The sequence below is a fragment of the Excalfactoria chinensis genome, chromosome 2, assembly GCF_039878825.1.
Source record: "Excalfactoria chinensis isolate bCotChi1 chromosome 2, bCotChi1.hap2, whole genome shotgun sequence".
In the NCBI taxonomy this organism is placed as follows: domain Eukaryota; kingdom Metazoa; phylum Chordata; class Aves; order Galliformes; family Phasianidae; genus Excalfactoria; species Excalfactoria chinensis.
The window spans coordinates 38615008-38632785 of record NC_092826.1 but is presented as its reverse complement, the minus strand read 5'-3'; the positions used below and the strand labels follow the sequence as shown (position 1 = coordinate 38632785).

Below are 17778 nucleotides of genomic sequence, written 5' to 3'. Positions count from 1 at the left end.
GGCTGTTTTCTGATTAGTTTTAAATTTCCTCACTGTCTGCTTAAATGTGTTCATTTTAATTTTACAGTGCTTAAAGTGCTTTGTTTTTCTCTGTGGCATATTTTGCATATTTCAACTTCTCTTATTATGTCTTCTGACAATGTACCACTTCAGGACCATTCTGACAATAAATAAACTTGACTTGATGATATTATAGCAGTACTGCTGTAAGTTCCTGCTTTCTGGAGTTCAGAGGAGTTAAAGAGGCTTTTGTTGCAATTATATAAAAAACTCAACTGAAAGGTTTAATTATGCTGATTGAGTCAAGTTATTGATGTTTGTTTTCAGCAAGCGTTGAATATGCTGTATCTGCTATATGTATAAATAACTGCTCTGAAGAAATAGATATATGATGAGGACTGCAAACCATGACTGTGGTATCTCTAATAGCTAAAAATACCTGCATTGTAGACAGTATATTTGAAATAGGTTACTGTCTGTTTCTCTTAACTTGAGGAAAATTAATGTTCTAATGGTAGATACTGTCTTTATAAGTGACTTTGCAGATAATATGATACTAGAGTAATAGCATAATAATCCTAGGAGTTCTTTATAATGTAGCTATGGTTTCTTCAGAGATGACAAACAAATGGTGATTTTAATTATTTTAATGGTGAGTATTAATTGTGTGTGAATACCTGTCATAAGACTTTTTCTTAGATAGGAAAGCCACTGTTGAATGTGGAATCTGGTAATAGAGGCTGAGTTTCAGTTCTGACTTCAGTCTAAAGCTGCGTAATGGTGCTTTAACCATATTACTTTAAGTCAACCTTTGTTATTGTTTTTTGTTTGTTTGTTTTGTTTTTTTCCAAATTATTCCTGTGATTAACTTGGTTATTTATGGAAAACCTCTAAGTTCATACTTTAGAAGAAGAAAATAAAACCTACAGAAAATTTCTTGACATCAAAAATCAGTGACCCAACAGAATAAGAGACAGAAAATTTCTCTGGGCTGAGTTATGATCTCAAGATTTCTTAGCCCATGTAAATAAGATGCTTGAGTTTTTGGCTCCTATAATCTCCAGTCTATGGAGATGGATTTCTCTTGTTCTCTGCTTTTTTTTTTTTTTTTTTTTTTTTTAATGAAAGTTAATTTTGATATTTGAGTTCAGTCATTTATGATTAGTATGCCAGCAAATAATAATGATTTGACAAAAGCAAGAATAACTGGTTTCTTTTATTCTGCCAGCTTGTACTGACCTAGTGTACTCTCACGCTATCTGCCTATCTCCCTGTGTAGCTTCCAGGCATATTCCCCTAACTTTTCTACTCCTGAATACCTGAATTCCATTTCTAAATTATAGTAAATCTATCAATTGCTAAAATAGGGATGGCAGTAAATGCCAACTCAAAAGCAAGCTCTAAATATCAAACAAACACCACAAGTTAACTGATGCCAGGCTTTTTGCTGGGCTGTTTTCTTTTATTGCTACATCTCCAAGGAAAAGACTGGTAAAACCCAGTGTCCTTCAATGCTGCATTTGGCATCCTATCTCAACAAGGTATCCTCTTCATTTTGGGCCACATAGCAGCTGGCCCAAATTCAAATGATACAAATTCAGTACAAAATTTTTATTCACATTTACAGATGTAAAAAGAAAACACTTGAAAACCCTGCTACCACTCTATCTCAAAAAATTTACATGTTGATTACATTGTGATGTATAGCCTGGTAATTTAAAATATGTCAGACAGTGTTTTGACCTCGTGAATTCTGAATAAGAATGCTCTTTCTAGTACTCTGAATTATTTCATAAAAACGGATGGTAAAGTAAAATGAAAAGGTTTTGGTGATTAGTTGTCGGTCAAACAATGTTCACTCTCACTCCCTTGAAAATGAAGAAAGGTAAATGCTGTTTAGGTTATGAAGTTTCAAATGAAACTTGGATTTTTTTTTTTATTTTTTTTTTTTGCCTTGGGGGAATTTAAATTTAGTTTCTGGAAGAATTTATAAGACCTTCTAAGAATTCTTAGACATCAGTGTGTTGCACTTCTTGTTATCCATACTTTTTTATAAAACACTACTGCATTGCATTTGTATGCATACCCTTTAATACATGCATCCAAAACACAGCCCAAAGAATAGAGCAGGCTAGAGCACTTCTAGTAGTTAATTTCAAAACATTGTTTGGTAGTCGATAAGGCTACACTTCCCTACAGAAATGAAATAGTAGTCCTGTTTTCAGATAGGAAATATAAATTATGTTGTGGGATTTCACAGTTTACTACTCTGAATCTGAGATAGTGGAGCAAGGAGTTGTGGAAAGTTTTTGATGAATTTTTTGAAAACAAAATTATTAAAAAACACATTTAGCGCAAACAATTTCATAACTATGTTGTATATTTTACCACTCACTTATGCTGTGTACAGGTTTGTGTAGTCAGACTGATTTTATTCTCTTTCCATATTTGTGAATTAGTTGTGCTTTGTTTGTTTGTTTGTTTTTGTTTTTGCATCAGTCCAACTTCTTTTGCTCACCTAAGACTCAGGACTTCACAGGGGTAAATCTGTGTCTCATATTAGCTCTTGATTAAACATAATAAATTTAGGGTAAGAAAAAGGCAAAACTTATATTAAACTGTGACTTTTCTATTAAGCATTATCTTACCTTGTTAATTTGAAAAAGCATGCTAAATTTTATGAGTAGAAACATTCCTGTCTTAAACTTAGTTCTTCAAGCAGTTCCCAAGAACCATGCCAAATAAAACCTCCTGAGTCTTTACAATTGAAAATTGATTTCTTCACTTCTCTTAGGAGATTAGCACAATGCATTTTTGATTATTTTAACTTTAATAAAATCAAAAGATGCAACATGATGTTGACTGTCCCACTCCAAACTATTTGCTTTAGGCATAATGCCAGAAGCATGAAATTTATTTTTGACTGGGAATCAATTGCCATGGCAAAGGAATTGCCAGTATCTCTTTTGTAAGGAAGTTGTGTGTTGAGAGATAACAAAGAGAAAAGCAGACAGTGGTAGCAGATAGAGAACTTCTGTTTGTCTTTGATAGGAAGCACAGTTATATTGATAAAACTGAGAAATTGACACAAATTATGTAACAGTTTGTACTGCCTTCAAAGAAGCACAGAATATGTGGATATTTATCTTCCTTTGAGTCTCCAGTATCTGTACAACATCTGTTAAAAATTAAATGCATAATTGTATTCAGATAATTTTTGAGAATCATCAAAAGATAACACTGAAAAAGTGAAAGAACATTTAGTTATTTATTTATTTTCCTAGTAACATTCCAGGCTTTAACCCAGAGCCAAAGTTTCCTGTCCTAGTTTGTTGTAGAACATCCTCCCCAAAAAAACCCATATAGTAGCAGTCCATTGACATTTAATCTTGCCTTTTTCAAATGATTCTCCCATGGTACTACTTTTTGCCTGTGAAAAACCATGTGTTGCGTTGCTCTTTTCATTTTGGCATTTTTATCAGTTGGCATTTGCCAAGCCATTACTGCCTGGGTTACATGTAGGTGTTGTATGTGTTGAGGGGCAGTAGATAACTTTTGATCTAAATAATACTGGAATTTATAACCATGAGTCCAATATAACCTCATTTAGTTAATACTGCCTTGGGGCTCACTTATTTTTGAATCATCCTTAACTATGCGTGCTGATTACAAATGCTTGCAATTAAAACAATAAATTATGTCTAGCAAGTAAATATAATTCTTGTTTTAACTGTGGTAACATGAATTAAACATTCAGAAATCCTGTTAGCTACTAATTGCCAACTTCAATTCTTTTGAAGTATGTGCTTTGCTGAGAGCTGGACATTTTGTCAAAAAGCTTTGTCAGAAGTTTATGCTTCTCACTGACAAAAAACAAAGCAAAGCAAAACAAAACAAAACCAAAAGCCTTGTTCTTTGAACTTCTGGGTAGATGAAGTACATGTAATGTATTCCAGGTCTCCAGGTTTCCAAGCATCTTTCAGTATGAATTAATTCATTGAAGCTGAAATACTGTGCAATTCTTCTTTTGTGTATTGTAGTCTAGGAGAGAAGTAAGGATGTGTTTTTGTATAGGGAATACATTCCCAGCTCATGGAGAAATTTTTAAACAGACTGGTCCAATATGCTACAACAGTAGATGACTAAACACATTATGTTAACTGAATGTAAGTAACTGCGTGTTCAAATGAAATATAACGGAAGTAACCTGGAAAATAATAACAGAATATGTTGTCAACCTGTAGTTACTAAATGGTTCCTTAGGATTCCTGTACTGTGTACGTGGCTCAGAAAACTGTTTCAGCACAAAGCACTTTGTGGCAAGCTGTCCAGAATAGAAAAGTGTTCATGAAAATTGTATTTAAAATAATGCCTTTGTTTCCCCACATGTTATTTATTTATTTACTTATTCCCCTTCCCTTCCCTCCCCCCCCCCTCCCAAAAGCAGAAAGACAAACTATGCTACAGATAAAGGACAATCAGTAATAAATTTTAATAAATTTCTCTAAAAACACTCATAGCACAGTTACATAGAAATGTACTTCATTTCCAGCACACAAAGAAATGAGATTTGATTCAAATATCTCCAGAAAGTGAAGCACAGACAAGTTTGGTAGCAATGAAGGCAGGGGAAAGACTTTAAAAGTAAGCATGTAGTTTATTAGTTAATAGCTGTCGCAATTGGTCGCAGATCTGGTATTTATGCCTTTGAAACGTGGTTTTAGTCTGCTTGCCAGTAAGCAATTCAGACAATGAACATTCTTGTGACTTTAGACTGTCTCTGTATAAGTAAGCTTCTTCCGAGGTCAAATCTCTGTGAAGATGCAGACAGATAGCTCTCCGAGTCAAACCACCAGACAGATTCCCCCAGTTCAGGAAGGTAAGTAATAAGAGAAGAAAAAAATTGTTTACTCATTTAAAAAAAAAAAAAAAAAAAAAAAAAGTGATTTATCCCCAGTGAGTAAGGACTATGCAAGCTGCAGTGGCATTATATGATAAATTCAGTTGTATATGATAATACATCTTTTCTCCATGAATTTATTGTTTTTGAATACAATATTCTATTCTCTGCAACAGTAACATTGAGAATCATTGAGAATTGAGTATTGCGTACGGCTGATCCAGTAGTACTCTCTTTAGCTTGTGTTATTTTGAAAACTTTACAAAGTGTTTGTTATCACTGTCATGCGTCCATGCAATTTTCTTTTGGTTTGCTATCTTATTTTATTAAAAATACTGGAATATACTGTCATGGTGAAATTGCATCATGTTACTGGAGTATGACCTGATTTATTACAGGAAGATCTGAGCATAACTCAAGTGCTCAATGCATTATCCTAAATGAAGCTTTGTCTCTGAGGGCTGCCTTAGCCTTCAACTTTGCCATTATGTTTTAGCCATTGATTTCCCTTTAGAACAAAAATGCCATAATATTACAGTTCAGTAAATGCTTTCTTTGGTATTGAATAACTGCTTGTTCTGTCAAGAGGGTGTCAAATTCTGTTCCCAACCTGTCACTCATGTGCTGCTTCCTATACATCTATCAGTAGAGATGCGCTAAATAAGTTTGGTACCTCAGTTTGTGAGAAGGTACAGATTACAAATCAAATAGAAAGGAAGCAAAGCAACTTTCTGGAGCATGCTTGTTTACATAACCTTGATTGCTTTTCAGAGGAAAGCCTTGTTTTCTCTTTTAGCTATTACTTCTCTTTGAATCATATATGCTGCTCATGCTTCACTCTACACTGCAGCGGACCCTGTACAAATACTGCACTTCAGCCTTTCATAGCCACAGACAGTTGTGTTTTTGTTTTGTTTTGTTTTGTTTTTAATTTATTCTTACTTTATGGAGCACTGTTTGTTCTAAAGCAATTTATGGATGGGGAGGCAAAAAGAAAAATGAAATACTGATGCTGAAGGTGTCTCTGGGCTCATAAGCACTGGTATGTTTGTGTGAGACTGAAAGATGTTCTTTAGAGAGCTGAAGAGATGCTCAGTTAGGCATTGCTTGGATTTCAAGATAAGATTGCTGAGGTTAGGCAAAGGCAGACAAAGAGACATCAGTCAGTGGCGGATTTCACAGTTAATTGTTTTAAAAATGCTTTGGTTTTAGGATTTTTTGGTTTTACATATATATATTGTGTATAACAGCAAGAGAAAATTACTTATCATTAGAACATTTTACCAGCATAGCATCATAAAATGTCTGCGTGATACACTATATGTATTCTTGTAATTTAATAATCTAGAGAGTTTTCCCAGGGAAAGAGGGAAAACAATGAAGCTTCTGAGCTGATATATGAGATAATGAATTTTATAATCTTAGCTTCTGTATGCTGTTTCCATAATATCAAATTTTAAATAATTGCTTGATGGACTGAAAAAAAACAACAACAACAAAAAAAAAAACAACAAAACTCTTTGATAATGGGCTTGATTTCCAGTCTGTACCACATCCAAGAAGCAATTGGAAACAGTGCAATACAGAAAAAGTGCAAGCCATGCTTCAGAGATCAGTGACTGAGATTTTGATGCATGAAGAACAGGTACAGTAACTGCAGGAAACATGGTTTTGTGCTGAGAGTTCTGTAGTTCCAGATACACATCTTAGACATCATTTTAATGTTAGAAGATCTTATTATCAATCATGAAAAACTGCCTCCAGACATCTTTCCCAGAGGAAGTCTCAGAATCCAAAGGCAGAGGACCAGGAAATTGAAGAACTGCCACATAAGGAACCTGAAGGTACACAAATCTGTGCATCTAGTGATCCTGATGGAACTGGCAGATGAAGTTGCTAAGCCACTCTCCGACGTATCTGAAATCTCTTGGCAGGCCAGTGAAGTTCCCAGTGACAAGAAGAAGTACAACCCCCATTTTAAAAATGAGAAAAAAGAAAACTGAATAACTAGTTATTCTCATCTCCATGTCAGGTGAGATTGTGGAGCAGGAGATCCTACTGTAAACTATGCTAAGGCATACAGAAAACAACAATATAACTGGGGACAGTCAACATGGCTTCACTAAGGATAAAAAGTGCCTGAGAAATTTGGTGGTGTTCTGCAACAGGGAGGAGCAACTGTTGCCATCCACCTGAACTTGTGCAAAGCATGTGATGCTAAACCAACATTCTTGTCTCTAAATTACAGATACGTGAATTTGATGGGTTAACCAAGTGATAGACTAAGTGAACATTGGTGACAAGTAGTTTTCCTTGGTGGGTCTATATTAGGACTGGTACAATTTAGTATCATTTTCAGTGATGTGCATAATAAGATTGAATGCATATTCTGCAAACTTGTTGACAACACCAAGCTGCATGGTTCATTTGCCATGCTGAATGGAAAGGATGCCATCCAGAAGGACACTGACAGACTTCCCTGGATGCCATCCAGAAGGACACTGACAGACCTCACAGGTGGTCCCAAGAGAAATTAATGAAGTTCAACAAGGCTATCTGCCAGGTCCTGCACCTAGGCAGTCTCAAGCACAAATACAGGCTGGGCAGATAACTTGTTCAGAGTAACCCTGAGAAGGACTTGAGGGCCCTGATGGTTGAAAAACTTTACATGATGTGGAAATATATGTGCACTTGCAAGCCAAAAAAGCCAACCATATCCTGGACTGAAACAGAAGAAGCATGACCAGCATGTTGAGGGAGCTGATTCTTTCCATCTACTGTGCTCTCGTGAGACTCCACCTGGAGTACTGCATTCAGCTGTGCAGCTTCCAGTATGAGAATAACATGGACCTGTTTGAATTGGGTCCAGAGGAGGGCTATGAAGATGATCAGAGTGCTAGAGTGCCTCTTCTGTGAAGAAAGACTGATAAAAGTGGGGCTATTCTGCCTAGCAAAGAGGAGACTTCAGGGAGACATTACAGCAACATTCCAGAACCTCAAGGGAGAATCTAGAAAACCTGGGAATGGACTCTTTATCAGGGAGTATAGTAACAGAACAAAGGGTAATGATTTTAAACTAGATGAGTGTAGATAATGTTGATTTGAATTAGCTATTAGGATTTTTTTTATTTTTTTTTTTTCACTATTAAAGGTAGTGAAGCACTGGAACAGGTTGCCCTGAAAAGCCGTGGATACTGCATCCCTGGAGGTGTTCAAGGCCAAGGTGGATGGGGCTTTGGGTAACCTTTTCTAGTGGAAGGTGTGCCCCATCTGCGGAAGGGAATTGGAAGTAGGTAATATTTAAGATCCCTTCCAACCCATACTGTTTTATAATTCTGTGAAACACTATGTGCCACCTTCTTTGGGAACTAAAGGAATAATTTCAATAAGAAATGGGTGTCAGGAGGGTATTATATAATCAATTTTTCTGTGTATAATATATCATGTAAGGGAAAAGAAATGTCAGCAGATAGACTTGCCAAACATTAACAGGTAGAGGGAGGCAATATTTATAATTTGAGAACTGTCCTCAAAACTGACAAAACTGACTACTGAAAGTCAGTGCTTTTGTTTGCCATGACATTTCTCAAGTCACAGGATAGAGAACTATGTTTCCTGTTTTGCATAAATAACATCGCCCGACATATAAATAACATCACCCAACATATTAGAATTATGCTGGAATAATTGTAGTGATTGAGATGTTTAAAAGATTTTTTTTTTCTCTCAATAAAGCTGATATTTATATGAAAATTCATACCATATTCATTAATTATCTGAGCAAATTAGTTTATTTTGGGTAACCAGCCATCCATAGAATCATCTTATTTCTTGACTTTGGTTCTACATGATAATATATATATTTATAAATGAATACATAAATATATCAGTAATACATGAAAACAACAAATGAGATGAAGACGGAATATTAGTTATTTCTGGAAAACACCTGAGTTAAACAGGATTTAGATTAAAGCGTAACTGAAAAGTAACTGAAGAGAAGTCATCGCTTATTGTGGAATCAGTGTTACCTGAACACTGTTCAGGAATTAGTAGAGTGTAAATGGAGACACTTTTTTTCTGTAGCAGAAGTTACTGACTTGATATAGTCAGGGCCTAAGAAAGGATACCACTGTGCAGCGCTCCAATTTATATTTTAAAGATGTGTAAGTTTCTGATTCTAGAAAGCTAGAATATTCACAAAATATCTGAAGTAAAGCCTCCTTCCCATTTCAGCTTACTCAGCTGTGAGAAGTTTATAAAAAATACAAACTCATTTCATAATGACTGTCCCTCAAGAGTGAAAAGCCTTCAAAATTGTAATGGTGACCTTGTCTTTCATGAGCATTTTGAGAGCAGAATTATGAATACAGATGTTTGTTCACTCCTGGTGCACTTGTAAAGCTGACAAGGAAATAATGATGCACTGTAACCAAGCCAAAGCTAGCAATTTCTAGCAAAGCTAGAAATAAGCTTTGTGCACAGGGTGTGAAACAGAAAAAGCTCAGTAAATACAGAATATTGCCACATGTGTGTGCGCTTGGATTTAATAAAACTAAGTACAAGGCAGTAAAACAAATTAAGATGCTTAAGAGATTAAGATATTTTTTAATTAAGATTTGCATTATTGGTTGTTTTTTTTTTTTTTGTTTTGTTTTTTTTTTCAATTTTGTTTTAAGCTTATGCTCTTAGGTTGGACCTTTAAGTACTAAATTTATACAAATAATTGTAAGCTCATGATTCATTCAGATTAATAACAAACTACTTGATGTGAAGGATTTTGTTACAGGTTTTGCATCTCAGGGCATTGAATAAAGTGTTTGTTTTGCTCAGGGATTCCTGGAAATGTTTTATGCAGAAGGATGAGAGTTTGTACTGTAGAACCAGAAGCAGGACAGTATTCTGGTCTTCTGATAAAAGCCTGCTCTGGTTGCTTTATCTCATAAATAAATGAATTAATAAGTGTGCGCTGGGATGAGGACACTTCAGGTAAAGTTCTAGCAAAGTAATAATCACAGGATTTGGTATGACATTTTGCTAGCCCTCACACATATTCCTGACTTTTCTAACATTTGGGTTTTTTCAACTCATAAATATTTCTGCAGTTGACACTCTGTTAAATAATACTGGCTTCCATGGAGAGATTACGTATGTTAATAAAATGTGAGACAAAGGTATTGGTTCTTAATGTTTCTTTTGCTATGGGAGAAAAGAAAAACAAAACCAAAAAGTCTTTCATGAGAGCGAGTGCGTTCTGAAGAACGACTCTTAACTGTCTGCTTCTGAAGTGTTACTTTCCAGTATGCCCTTACTTTTGAAAAGAAATGAAAAATAGACTTGTCCTTGCAATATGAAAAATAAATCTGAATGCCCCATGGGAGGAACAAGATAGTGGGAAGAGAAAAATACCTCTGATCATACCAAGTTGTCTGCTTTATAAGGAGCAGAATTTACTTATAACATCTTCTGCTTTCTAATCCTTTTGCAACTTTGAATGTTTCTCTTTCTAAGATCTGATTATAACTGGACCTGACAAAGGCAAGTTCAATTGTTCAGCTTAGAAAGATAACTTATGTTTTGCAATATCTTTTTCATTCTAATGAAATCTTTCTTTCTATTTTAGACAAATATCACTTGCTGTGTCATAGCACATGGATTTCAGGACCGCCTGCGAAGAGGTAGGATCAGATATTTTTCTTATCAAACAATAGTAGATTCAAACTGAACACACTTTTAATCCTTTTTATATGCTAAGCCCCCACCCCTTTCTTGCAATGAGGGGAATTATATAATCAGATGTAAGTTTTTCAGTTGACTGCTTCATGGTGGCAGGCAGACTTTGTAATAGAACATGAAAGAATTTTCCCAGGTGTATTCATCACTACCCCTCACCTCTGTCCCTTCCAATTTACCTCTTTGGGCACAACGTGGGTGCAGGTATCTATGTTTTGTGTGAGATTTGCCCTTAGTCTTCACCGTTTATATTTGAAAGCCTGTACATGAAATAAAACATCAGTGGAGTCCCAAATCTTTCTCTGTTCAACAAAATCAAAGGCAAAATGTAGGAGTATGGGAAAAGGGTAGGGAGAGAGTGGAAGGTGTGAAAGTGACCTAAATGAAAAGTACTTTAATTTTAATCTCATAAGAGAGTAATTTAATTTAAATTTGATAAGAGAGTAATTTTCATATAGCATATAGTATATATATTTAGTTTCAAAATATCAATTTAAAGTAATTCAACTCCTCCACTAACGATGGGGAAAGTGCTTTTTTTTTTTTTTTTTTTTTTTTTTTTTGTCTGTATTTTTACTAACTTTGTCTTAAAGAAGGTAAATAAGATATATTTGGATATGTTATTATCTTCTCAATGGTTTTCCATGGACAATATATTATTATTTTTTTTCAGATGTTTACACAACTTTAGTTTCACCAAATTATGTTGCAATGTCTGAGAATAGCAAACAGTGATTAGGAAGGTGATCGTGTCTTTACAGGTGACATTAATTCCATGAAAAATAGAAGTGGAAGGAGGATAATAACAATAGGTCAGAGAACTAAATGTAGGCAAAACAATTTTGACTTGAGAATAGATTGATGTAAATTACTTGGGGGAAGAGAGTATGAGCAGGCTGAAGATTATTAAATCACAATAGCCGTCTGAAAAGAGTATTGAGATTATAAAATAATGTTAAATTTGTCTTTGAGAAAGGATACCATGATGGTTGCTCACAATACTGTGTGACAGACTTTATACACAATCTAAAATCTGTAATATAGTATATGCCAGATTATTTGCCTGGGGAAAAATAGGCATCTTTAATTTTTTTTCTTGCTTCTTTCATTTTAATGGATTGATTGAGTAGATATGTATTATCTTTACAGGAGTTTTATGTTTTTATTTTAACTGCAACCTAGTAGAGATTGCTTAGCAGCAATTAACTCAGTGCCCAGCAGCAATAATGACAACAGCAGGCACAAAGAGATGACTTGGAATATGAATCATGTCTTAGCCTTTAAATTACAAGTGTATTGTCAGATCTGTTTCATTCAGCATTTGGTTTTTAATTGGGCATTCATTTCACATTTAGGTCTTTAAAAATCTTTGAGCTTCCATGATGGACAGTGGAAAGACAGGGTGACTCCTCCCATCATAAAAGATCCGTGATCTTGGACACCTAAGCAAGCACTTCTAACTTTTAAATTAATTAAATTAAATTAAGTAGATTCAATTCCATTTTATCTGCTTTGCATGAAATTAGGTCTGTGCCACAGAATCAGTGGTGCCACTTCTGAGAAATTCTTAAAGCTGCAGCGAACTAATTACGTCTTGTGTCCCAAGCCAATCAAAGTTAATAAAATATAGACATTCAACCTACTTTCATCAAATGCTTACATCTAAGTAAAGCGTCAGTAGCCTTATGCTTACAGGTTTAGCTAAATTTTTAACTAAAACCTCAGCACGAACGTTTTAAGATATCTTCTTTGTTGGTTGTTGTTAGAGGAAAATATATCAAGCTGTGTCCAATAGTCCTGGAGACATGTGGCCACTGCAGTTCTGTAGTCCCAGATCCAAGCAGTAGTGGGGGTGAAGATAAATACCCAGTAGGCATATGCACACGGAGTTAAAATGTATAGCCATTAGGCATATGCAGACAGAGCACACATAAGCACTACATATGTATGTATAGATGTACTTATGTGTGTATGTGGCCAGCCATTTGAATTATGCGAGGACATGCAAAATACTCACACAAACACAGATGGCACCACCAGCCTCATCCAAGCTTCTTCTCTGGCTAAGCAAAATGGATTTCATTTAGAGAGAGAATACATATGTATGCATATATAGAATGTGGGTGCTTCCAGCAGCAGAGCTTACTACGCAGCCTGCCCAGCAGCTTCCCCTGGGGCCCAGTCTCCTCAATTGCTGGCACCTGAACATGACACACACATATACATACACAAGAAGTCTCTCACCCAGGAAAAAAGTTAGAAAGGAATTCAGTAAGTTATTTCAGGATGTGATCTGATAGATGTGCTGACCAGTGACCTATTTAGATGCAGCCAACTTTTTTTTATGTCCTTGCCCACCTATCTTCTCCCCAAATCACTTAAATCCCTCTCTTTCTCTTCCTGCAGCTCCTCTTTAAACTTGCCATAGTGAGTCCTGTGCGATCTAGAGATGTATCCCTCTCTTTGAGTATCTGAAGAAGGGCAATAAGCAGGAAGGGAACAGACTCTTTAGCAGGATCTGTTGTGACAGGACAAAGGAAAGTGGTTTTGAATTAAAAGAGAGGAGATTTAGGTTGGATATAAGAATCATGTTTTTTGCAATAAAGGGTAGTGAGGTACTGAAACAGCTTGCCTAGTGATATGGTGGATGCCCCATCCCTGGAGACGTTCAAGGTCAGGCTGGATGGGGTTCTGAGCAACCTGATCTAGTTATGGATGTCCCTGTTCATTGCAGGGGAGTTAGACTAGATGACCTGGAGAGGAGCTCTGCTGAGAGGGACCTGGGAGTCCTGGTGGACGACAGGTTGGCCATGAGCCAGCAGTGTGCCCTTGTAGCCAAAAAGGCCAATGGCATACTGGGGTGCATTAAAAAGAGCGTGTCCAGCAGGTCAAGGGAGGTGATCCTCCCCCTCTACTCTGCCCCGGTGGGGCCTCATCTGGAATACTGTGTCCAGTTCTGGGCTCCCCAGTACAAAAAAGACAGGGATCTCTTGGAAAGAGTCCAGTGGAGGGCCACAAAGATGGTGAAGGACCTGGAGCATCTCCCCTATGAGGAGAGACTTAGGGAACTCGGTCTGTCTAGCCTTCAGAAAAGAAGGCTGAGAGGGGATTTGGTTCAGGTTTATAAATACCTGAGGTGTGGGAGCCATAGTGGCGAGGCTGGTCTCTTTTCAGTAGTGCGTGGGGACAGGACAAGGGGTAATGGGCTGAAACTTCAGCATAGGAAGTTCCGCACAAATGTGCGCAAGAACTTTATGGTGAGGGTGACGGAGCACTGGAACAGGCTGCCCAGGGAGGTGGTGGAGTCTCCTTCTCTGGAGATATTCAAGACCTGCCTGGACACCTACCTGTGTGATGTGGTGTAGGGAACCTGCTTTGGCAGGGGGGTTGGACTTGATGATCTCTAGAGGTCCCTTCCAACCCCACTGTGATTCTGTGATTCTGTGATTCTGTGACCTTTAAAAGTCCCTTCCAACTCCAACAATTCTATGATTTTATGATAATGTGTTTCACTCTCCTAGGCAGTGATGCTCCTTAGTCCCAAAGACAGTCTGCTGTTGTCTCATCATGAGGAACCTGTCCCAGTGTATTCATCACATTCATTACATCTAGGCACTGGAGCTGGGGCTCTCCCAGGAAAACCCTGGGAGTGGATCAGATAGGGTGTGTTTTCCTCTGAGTACTCATTTTTAGTTTTCAACTGCTATGTGTCCGTGTGCTTCCCTAGGCTTGTGGAAGTGGACCTTTCATAGGCTGATGACCTCTGTAATGGGTCTGGATTAGCCAGGCAGGGTGTTACTCAGGCTCCCACCATCTGTTTTCTGTATACCTTTGTGCACACAGGCAAGATTTTACCACATTACCCAACAACTGTTTTCATCTACTTGATTTCCAGAAGGGTTTGGGGTTTTTGCTCCACTGTGTGGATAAGTTCCTTTGACTTGTGCCATCCAGTTCTGAACAATTACTAAATATGATTTTTAATTTGAGTTCAATATCAGATGCAATCATCCATTCTGTCAAGTATTTCAATTCCAAAATATCTTTCAGCCAAGACTTTATCTTTGAGTTTCTTGTGAAAGTGATGATAGAGACTAAAGTACCATTGTGGCACTAACTCCTTAATGAACTACAGTTTTGCGCCACTGGTACATCTTCAGCAGCAGTTTAATCTCTCTGAGCTGTATTTTGCATGCAATCACAAAAGCTTTGTTGTTATTTCAATTACTGACAAGAAACATAAAATTGCTCTAGTCTTCACTTCACAATACTTTTGTTTAATTGCTTATCTAGTCAGTACATTTACAACTTTCTCTCCTTCCCCATTTGCATCAATTTATCAGTTATTCTGTGGATCCGAGAAAAGTAATCACTGATCGTATATGCCACTATACTTACTAGGCAGTTTTTTATAATGACAGTAAAGGCTATCATAAAGCCTTCCTCTTCTTCCCCTCTTTGTTTCCTTTCTACTGAATATCTTATTGCTCTTCTTTCCCAATTCTCCAGAGACCTGTCACCATAGAAGAACTGACATAGCTCTGCCAAAATGCTGAGTGAAACTAAGGGACTCCTTACTGCTACTTTCATCCCCATCCTTACTAATGGCAGTAAGTGATTTGAACTGAGTTTCAACTAGCTTAAAAACAAAATATTCCTCATAGATGCACTAAAGACATAGATGCACGATATTCATAATATCCATGGAAAGCTCTATTTTTCCTAATACAGTGATATTGACGTGGGTTAAATTCAGTCAACAAAAACCACGCAGCTACTTGTTCACTTCTCCCACAGTGGGACACAGTAGAAAATTAGAAAGTTTAAGTGTGAGAACTTGTGTGTTAAGAGAATAGGTAAAGCAAAAACTGTGTGCACAGACAAAACAAGATAAGGAATTCATTTATTACTTCCCATTCCCAGTCAGATGTTCAACCTTCTCCCGGAAAGCAGGGCTGCATCACGCCTCATGGTTACTTGTTAGGACAAACTGTAACTCTGGATGTCCATCCTGATGTGCACCCTTCCACCTTCTTCTTACACCTTTTATTACTTTCAACTTTCAACTCCCTGCCCTTAGGATCCTGAACTCCGTCATTTCATGTTTTCCTCAGGCAAGACTGTCCTTGACATCCATGCTCCCAAAAAATTCTTTATTGTTGGTGAGTATGAGGTCCAGCAGGGCACCCCTCTTTTGTGCATCCCCTGTCAGTTGAAGGAGGAAGTTATCAGCAGTTCACCCCAAGAACTACCTGGATTGCTAATATCCTTGTCTGGTCCTTTTCAGCAGATACCAGGTTGGTTAAAGATGCTCATGAGGAGCAGAGCCTGCGAACATGAGGCTCCTCTTATCTGTCCGTTGAAAGCCTCACTTGCTTGTTCTGCTTTTGCTTGTAGCAGAAATTCATTGTAACACCACCTTCAGTGTCTATCAGGATTTTGTTTGAGATTAGAGTGCTGAAATTGTCTTTCCTACTTGCAATTTGAGCCTAAGTTCCTACTGCAGATCTTACAGTCAGTGGAACCTAGTGACCAGTTCCTCCCAAACCTGCTGATCAGCTCAATTGCTTTCTGAGCTTTAGTGACCGCAGTGAGCTCTTCACTGATTACAATGAGAACTCAGGAGAAAGTTTCAGTTGGGTGTCAATCTCAGTATGATTCTGATTATTACTTTCTGCTGAATAATCTTGTCTATAGACTGAGCTACTTTTCAAAGCATCCTGAAATGGGTTTATTCCTCAATAAAATTATTCTATGTTAATTCAAAAAAGGAGGTTTAACACATGTGTGTATATATATATATATATTTTTTTTTTTTTTCTAAGGGGTTATTCTGGATTTCATACTTTTTTCCTTCACTGATCAGCAAATTTATGAGTCATACTGATTCTTGTAAAACAATTTTTTAATTAACTTATTCATTAGTTTCCAAGCCATAAGACTATTTATGCTTTTATCCTTTATTCAGAGCTTTCTGAACTTCTCAAGAGCATAAGTCATAGAGTCATTGAGTTCTTTAAAATCTGACCTGAATTCACGTGACCTTTTTCTACATTCTGAAAAATTTTGCTTAGAAGAGAAACTCAGTCTCTAACATTTTAGTTTTTGTATTTTTGTTTTTTAAAATCCAGCTTCAAATCATAATTTTATCCTGAAATCACAAGATATAAAATGATGGACATTTTTTGATGCCTATAAAAATGTTGTGTTAACAGCCACAGTAAATTTGAAGAAACATGCACAGTAGCCTTTGTTTTATGTGGTCCTGTCTCTTAACCTTAATTGTAATGATATAATCTACTCCTAGTAAGTCCATTAGCAATCCAGATATTAAAAAGTGTACATTTATTGTGAAGAAAAGTAAAGTTTTTGCTCTAAAATGTCATCTTAGTTCATAAAGAAACTCATATGTACATTTGTATAATTGTACATGCATATATATACATTTCCAAATGTCTTATTTACATATAGACTTAATCAGATTGTATGAAACAAAGAAAATTCTCTGTAAGACTTCATTCTTTTGAGAAAACAACTTATCAAGAATGCCATAGCCAAATGCTCATACCTGACGAATCAAAGAAAAATAAGATAAAGCCCAAATTCTGTGTTTTCTTCAGTTCTCTTGGGTTGAAGTATAGAATTCATGTGCAGGAAAGTACTTGTTATCCACTGGATTGAAAAATGTTGGTACCTGTTAGAACAGGCTCTGAATGACAGGCTGAACACATCCCTGTGTATCTGGGCTATATTCCAATTTTTGACAGTGTAAGTGTTTTTCACCTACACTAGCAACACTCCTCCTACAGAATGAGTAGCTGGACCATTTTTAAAATGTCTTTTATGTGGTTCTGGCACATATTCCTGCTTCTTGTATTCATTGCCATCATTCCCTTATGCCTCTGATTCACTTTTCTTTTTGATTATTATATGTGCCATTATAAAGCAGTGACAAAAATGTCTCTGTGTGCCTTGAGGTCAGCTTCTGTTCAAATAAACATCCCAAAGTGTAGGTATTTCTCTGAAGTGAACTACATACATTTTTAAAGCAGTTTCTGCAACCTGTTCTCCTTACCAGTATCGGATTCTTTATGGCTTTAAACTAAATTGCAGAGTTATGTTATGCTTTGGAAGACAGGAACCAA

At 36.6% G+C, this 17778-nt stretch overlaps 1 protein-coding gene across 3 annotated transcripts in view; it reads left to right on the top strand.

Moving 5' to 3' along the window:
• Nucleotides 1-17778, top strand: part of SNTG1 (syntrophin gamma 1) — a 301816-nt gene that overhangs the window by 150252 nt on the left and 133786 nt on the right. For all 3 annotated transcript variants that reach the window (XM_072328347.1, XM_072328348.1, XM_072328349.1), the window contains exon 2: nucleotides 10524-10578. In XM_072328347.1, coding sequence (XP_072184448.1) covers nucleotides 10552-10578 — 27 coding nt within the window. In that variant the 5' untranslated portion in view covers nucleotides 10524-10551. The remainder of the gene's footprint in view (nucleotides 1-10523; nucleotides 10579-17778) is intronic.